Genomic DNA, 7,269 nt, shown 5'->3' on the forward strand with positions numbered 1-7,269 from the left:
TATAGACTTATATTTTAATTATTTTGAGTCCATAGCCTATTTGTTTTCTTGTTTTTATTTTATTATATTATTAACCAATTTGCATACGCTCTGTGGAAATTAACCTCAAAGACAGGCAAAAGTAAACTGAGTGAGTAGATAATACATTAATACATAACAGATCATTATGTGGGATTCAATTTGTACAAATGTTTCCTTTTAGGCTTATTCATTTTAATAATTAAAATGACTAAGGCCGGCTGCTTCACTTACAAATGTACATCAGAAGATGGCGCAATTGCTCTATCATTCGGCTGAGGTACGCACCCACCTAGTTTTACATAACTCAAGAGCAAATTTGAATGCAACACTTCTTGTTACAGCCTACGGACAGGGGAAAAAATCATAGTATATTCACGCTGAAGACATAGGCTACGTCTTTTACAGTCCATAAAGTTTTGGATACCATCCAACAGGTCATTTACTTGCTTGCATCAACTGCTGCATTTACAAAGATTCTTGGCGTGTTAAATGCAATTCAAGTTCAAGCTTTGTATTTTTGCCATTTTAATGGTTCATTTTTGTCATGTGGTTTGATGTTGCAATACAAGGGTATAAATTAATACGTCGCCATACATATTTTTCTTAAGAATGGTTTATTAGGACGGATTTTGCGCAACACTATACAACACACATAGGCTACTCTTTAACACACACAGTAAGTTTATAGTGTATATTATTTTGGCACAAATATGACCACAGATTGTACATGGACCTGATAAACTACAGGCTCCATGCCTCATATTCTCCAGCATGATACGAAATTTCATGAACTTGAGATTTCAAGCAAAGTATAATATCAATTATAATCGACAATAGGGGTGGTGGAAAAAAGTCGTACCACACTGTAAAGAGTTACAGTATCACAATTTAAATATCCAATGTATTTCTCTTCATTAGATATTTTGGTGAGCAGTAAATAATCTCAACAAACAGACTTATCTTTTGGCCCTCTTTGTCCTGAGTTGGGAATATATGGCCATACACCGTTTGCAGCGCAGAAATGACGCACCGCGTCACTATCATCCCTGTCCGATCCAGAGTGATCACTTCAAAGCAGTAGTCCAAGGAAAACATGTATTCGTCAAAACGTCTATAATTTCATAGCTTTGAGTGTGTGTGGGCCATCACTGTTTACAATTGTTCGTTTACATTTACACAGAGCAAAAGCTAACTGCTGCTTTTTAATTTGTTGACGACTTTTTTCTCCTTTACCCTTCGGTTCTGGAACCAGATAGTGACCTGTCGTTCAGACAGGTTGGTCTGAGCGGATATCCGCCTGCGTTTGTCCTTGGTGATAAACTTGTTGGCGGCATACTCCCGTTCCAGCTCCTTTAGCTGCAGCTTGGTGTATGGAACACGTTTTTTCCTCCCGCGGCGGAAGGAGCTGACGTCTGTCCCTCCATGAGACACTGCCTCTGAAAAGAAAATTGCAATAAGAGTATTGAAATGTGTTTAAGGGTGATTGCACAGTACTGTGTGCTTTGTTATAGATGCAATATGAACACATCGTTTTGATACGCTGAAAAAAACGTAATACTGTATAAAACTTTTTCTTCTTTTTTTTTTTTTTTTTGCGCTATTCTGACAATAGCCTTACCTGGTATAGAAGACTTCCACACGTTTCCAGTCTGTGGCTGCTCTTTGGTGCAGTAGACCTGCCCGTTCCAGCCACTGGCTGTGATAGCCCACGGTTGGTAACTCTCCATTGGTAATAAGGACTCGTGCCGGGGCTCTGCAGGCCCGCTCACTGCCTGGACTACAGGCACATCTAGATAGCTCGGAACCGGCTGATACGGGCTCGAGGCGTAGCTCGAGTAGAAGGCAAACTCCTTGGCGCGCGAAGTGGTGTAATCTTCGCCTGTAGAAGCGGACGTGTCCATGTATTTTTCCCCGTAAGGTGAGGAAGAGACGGGGGATTGGGTGCATGGCTTCACACCTCCACCGCCCCCGTGGTGGTGGGACATTCGGCAAGGATAGTATCCACCGCCACCGAAATATCCGTATGTAATTGAAGCGCTGGCTGAACCCTGGACAGCTGAACATGGGCTGCATTGCTTACCAGGCTCACCCGCTCCAGCGGCAGCCACTTCGCTTGAGGTATAGGCAGCGCTGGGCGCAAGAGAGGCAGGGTGAGCCATCAAATTCCTGCACGGGCTCGGCGAGAAGTTACCTCCCGTGAACCCTTCCATATTCTTGCCGGTGTCGTCCAAGCAGCCACCGTTATCATAGAGAAACATGACCGGGTCAATCCAGCGCGTGCGGAGAAGCAGTGACGTTGTCATAGCCCGTCGGACATTGAGACGTGTGGCTCTTTTTTGAGAAGCCCTGAGACTGAAAAAGAGGAGACAGTCGATTCCGCGAGAGTCAAGCGGCTCTGACGCACCCTGCGCACGTCCAGGATCACGACTCGATTGGCTCAAAACTGGTCATGTGATATGTAAACTAGGACGATAATCACCTCAAGTGCTAACAATTAAACCGAGGAAAAATGCAGTGATGTGAGATTACTATCTGTCAAAGGATTTTACCCGTTTAAATATGTTGAAGAAGTTGAATGGATAGATAAACGGAAAATGGTGAATCCAGATGTGCTCCTTCATGCGATGTCATCTCTGTATCCACTTTCATGGAACTACAACAAAAAGGTTCATTAGGTACTGTTTTGTTATTTAAAATAGTCACGAGCGCTGGAGTAAACATTTAACGAATATTGTGTAATTGTAGGCCTATAAGCGCACAAGATTCCAGTTTTTTTTTTTTTTTGCAAACATCCATTTGTGCACGACCGCCATTTGTGAGCGGCTGGCACTGTTCAGCCCTTGGTGGCCCTGCAATCAATTTGAAGATTAAGATTTCAACAGAACTTTTTAAGATTTTTTTTAAAAAAAACTGCTCACTGTTAACTGCTCAATAGAGAGGTTTAAAAAGTAGACCTACATAATTTTCTCAAAAATGTTTATGCTACTCTCTAAATCTTCGAATAATTTGGACATCCTCAAACAACAGGCTATATAGCCTACTCGTTCATCAAATTGTAAGCATTGCACGACTTATGATGCAATACAACTGTGTGCTACAGCAAGCCAGGTGTGCCCTTTAACGGTTAACAACGAAATCTACTTAGAAAATTGGTTGCAAGTGATGGCTGTTAAAGAAAAAGGTCCAATTTTTGAACGTGGCATGAAGTCCTGCTGCGACGGCTTCCGTTTTGTTTACAAGATGCGGAGACAGAGAACACCCCCTGTATTCGTCTGTGCGTTTTACGTGCGGAGCTGACGCGTCTGCAGGCCAAGGTCAAGTTGAAAGTTGTCGTCTGACCGCGACACTGTGCCTGTTGGCCTATTCAGACTTTGATGGCTAGTCTCAAAGCTTACAAAGGAGAAGAGTCGAATGGTGAGAAATCTTTGGTGAATGAGATACGTCACAGAAGCCTTTTACTTTTACTGGCCAGTCTGGCCTGCCACTTTGTATCACAAATGTAAGCGAATCTGTGGAGAATGAATATAACTTAGTCTACAATTTAATACGATTTCGTTTCGATTTTGTTTTTGGAAGAAAACGACGTAGCCTATAGGTAAGAAGGTTGAAAAGCGTCAAAATATTGGGCGGCCGCATATAGAATGTTTTCTGAATGCAGGAACAAATTAGTATTTGGTTCTGGTGTTGCATGAAAATTATTCTTCAGAAATTTTAGTTAATTTAGTTACAGTTAATTTGCAGTCCAGAGCGCGCGAAATTTCTTTAATGTAATTCTACATAAATTATGCTGATTTATAAAACACATCATGTTTTTTTTAAGTGTAATTACTTCCTGATGTGTAAACTAAGCTACTTTTTGTTTTCTTAGTAGCTCGAAAACTACACAATCGCATTATCCGAGACATTTTATATGTCCTTTTTTTCGCAGACAAAATAAGAATATGCGTAAGTATAAGTAGGCCTCATTATTATGGTGAGCGCATATATAGCCTTTATAAACATATTTTATTATTATATTACATATTTATAATTACATATTTTATATGTTATTTCTTTATTTTCCTGATTATTCCACATGCTCAACTAGAATGTATTAATATGACAATGCAAAGATTTAAAAGTAAACGCATCTGTTGTCTTTATCGGACGACTTTTGAACCTCAACAACACTACAAAAGCCTGCAGAATACTCATTCAGACTTTTTGTCCAGAGAAACACACAGCACGGGCAACATTATTATTATTATTATTATTATTATTATTATTATTTGTAGTAGTAGTAGCAGTAAGACTAGTATTTAAAACTAATATTTTACTATGATTTCAGGCTAGTGAACGTGATGTGATGTGATGTGATGTGATGTGATGTGATGTGAACGCTAGTGATATTAAAAATAAATATATATTTTTTTTAGAAAATTAGGTTAAATAATACTGTGGGGTGGAAGGGAAGCGCTGTGCGTATAGCGCATGTTGTGATCTGTGGGCAGCAAGACTGTGTTAAATAACAATAATGCAGGACACGTTTGTGATTCTAAGCAAGAAGAGTAGCCTATGAGTATCTTGAGATATAGGTATCTTTTATATCACACAATGAATTCTACTCCCACCACATGTTGGGGATATTTCTTGTTTAGGCAACTAAATAGATAACAACATCGAAAGGCTTATTTTCACTGCAAAACCAAAATAATATTTTAATAAAATATTTGTTTAACGTGCATTTCAACTTGTTGTGCATTCAACTGCAATGAATATTTAAAAACAATAGGTTGAATGTTTGTATAATGATTATTACGAAATAACAGAGGTAGCCACAAGCAACATATTTAACCATAAAAATATGGAAATAAGACATGCGGTTATCATCAATTGTACTGGGAACATTTTAATAAAGCCACATTTTAATATTTAGCTGCATGAAGTCAAACGCGTTGAGAAGTTAAGTGCAATGCATAGCATTGGACATTGCTCAATCATCAAACATTATCGGTAGTTAACATTTATTTTTGTGTATTAGGCTAACTTTTCAGTAAAGATGAACACACAAACATAATGTTAAATAATGGTTCATTGCATAAGGCAAATTTTTTTTTTTTTTTTACAAGTTGTATCTCAGTTGCTTTATTGCCCATGAATGAACAAATAGTGTTTTAACGAATGCCTTAAACGAAATAATCGATTATGCACAACATGAATTCCACAGTAAATGCTATATTTTTTTCTGACTTATGAATGAACTGAACACTACAAATTCGCAAATACATGTTTTGTTTATTGATATTATTACATATTTAAAATGTGAATTAAATATGCATTTGTATGACACCTTGACGCATAGAACAATAAAAACGACATTTAACAGTTTAACACTCGTTCGTCGAGTTAACCGTTGTAGTTGTCAGGCCCAAATTCAAGGAAGGCCTTGAAAATAAACCTTGTTGATAGCAAATTGCGTAATATAATCAACACATATATCACATTGTTTATATTGCATATATATCACTTGTTTATCACATTTTGTGATAGGCTATAAACGATCTATTATTAGGTTATTCCTACTCCCCTCGCTCTCATTTTTAACTCAGCATTTAATTTCCTTCAAAGTTTTCAAATTAGAGACGACAATTCGGGTAAAATTCGATTAGTCTTGTATGTATTTATCCACATATGGCTTATTTACAAAAGTCATTTATAGGCCTAAACAAAATTAGCGTGTGAGTTAAAGACAATTTCAAAGCATCTATCAAATAGGCTACAAAGTTCATAACAAAAAGCGATACAAAAATCAGAGACAGTCGATGAACGTCTTAAAATGAATTTAACTCATGTATAGGCCAGTGAGATTTCGGATACGCTTTAAATTTGGACATCCTCCCAAAGTAAATGATATTATGGAAACCAATGTGCACGTGTTTTGACATCTCTTCTGGTACAGCGTCCTTTAGTTGGCCACTGGATCACTGCAGATGTAGAGTTTATTTTATTTTTTTATTTAGAATATGTACTTTTTGTATTACTTTACTTTAAAAAGTATTAAATTACTACATATTTGAAAGTGGGAAAGTGAAGTTAGTGGAGACTATTCTGTGCGCGTCATGGTCAAGTTCAAGTTGGGCACTGTTGTTAAACTTCTAGCGGAAGTTTGGGAAGCACTGTGGGCGGACCTGGTTCAGTCAACGCGCGACAAGGCCTAAAATTCCCCTCTGATCTGCGTTCACACCAGAATTACAGAAACCGCAACATCTTATGAGTCCATTTTGCTATTTAATCCCATAATTAACATTATGGGATTGACAAGGAGAGAGACTTGTCAGGAAGAAACCACGATAAACTGAGAGCAAGTTGAGTTCAGTGTTCCCGTTCTACTAATAGATCACTTGAACTGTCAATCAACCAAAGAAAGGAAACACTGTTGCATGGGGGCCAGGGAGTGATGACATAAAAAAAAGAGAAATCAATCAATAAAATAGCCTACCACTAAGAGTTTAAATATTAGGCTACTGATTTATTACTTACTAGGCCTAAGCATGTGATGGTAGGCTCAGTTTCAAAGGCGTAGCTGGAAGGGAATGCTTTCAAAAAAAAAACAAAAAAAAACAAAAAAACAAAAAAAAAAAACACGGATACTGTTAAGTAGCCTAAGCTTGGTGGCCAAAAAAAAAAAAAAATGGCATTGGGAATATACAAGTATAATGGTAAATTTAAACTTGCTATAGATACGATTTTTATAGAGGAAACGTTGTGTTAAAATTTAAATGTTTCGAAGGGAAAATAGGAATAAGAAAGATTCTTAATTTAAGAATGTGAGAATCATTATTATTATTATTAGATAACTGGGGAGAATTAGTTGCGATAAAATTCCAAAATATTGACCAGCAGCCTAAAGTGTGTGAGGAATTTATGCAACCTCTATATAACTGACAATAATTTGCGAATTTGTCCATTGAATTTAAAGACTTGGTTGAGCAAAAAAAAAAGTACAAGATGCAGCCTGTGCTTTCCAGGAGAGAATTACAAATATATGATTGTTTAAAGTTCAAGGACGCCTGCAAGGACTGCCCACAAAAAGGTTTATATGGAATGTACACAAAATGAGACATGAGGAATGTAAATCAGGGTCCATAGTGTATGAGCCATAGTCAGGCCAAACATATTCATTTATTCAAATAAAATTGTTCTATTTACATAATTTTAAGCAATTTAAATTTGACTTTTATTCTCTATGACCTTGAAGATCGGATGGCA

At 37.4% G+C, this 7,269-nt stretch overlaps 1 protein-coding gene across 1 annotated transcript; it reads right to left on the reverse strand.

Moving 5' to 3' along the window:
• Positions 1–540: 540 nt before the first annotated feature.
• On the reverse strand, positions 541–2,369 carry hoxa13a (homeobox A13a). Its single transcript, XM_081376434.1, has 2 exons — positions 1,640–2,369; positions 541–1,457 (listed from the first exon to the last, which is right to left on the reverse strand). The coding sequence occupies exons 1-2, from the start codon at positions 2,322–2,324 to the stop codon at positions 1,210–1,212; spliced, it is 933 nt and encodes a 310-aa protein (XP_081232560.1). The 5' UTR covers positions 2,325–2,369; the 3' UTR covers positions 541–1,209.
• Positions 2,370–7,269: the final 4,900 nt, after the last annotated feature.

This window comes from Scardinius erythrophthalmus, assembly GCF_964197995.2.
Source record: "Scardinius erythrophthalmus genome assembly, chromosome: 10".
Taxonomy (NCBI): domain Eukaryota; kingdom Metazoa; phylum Chordata; class Actinopteri; order Cypriniformes; family Leuciscidae; genus Scardinius; species Scardinius erythrophthalmus.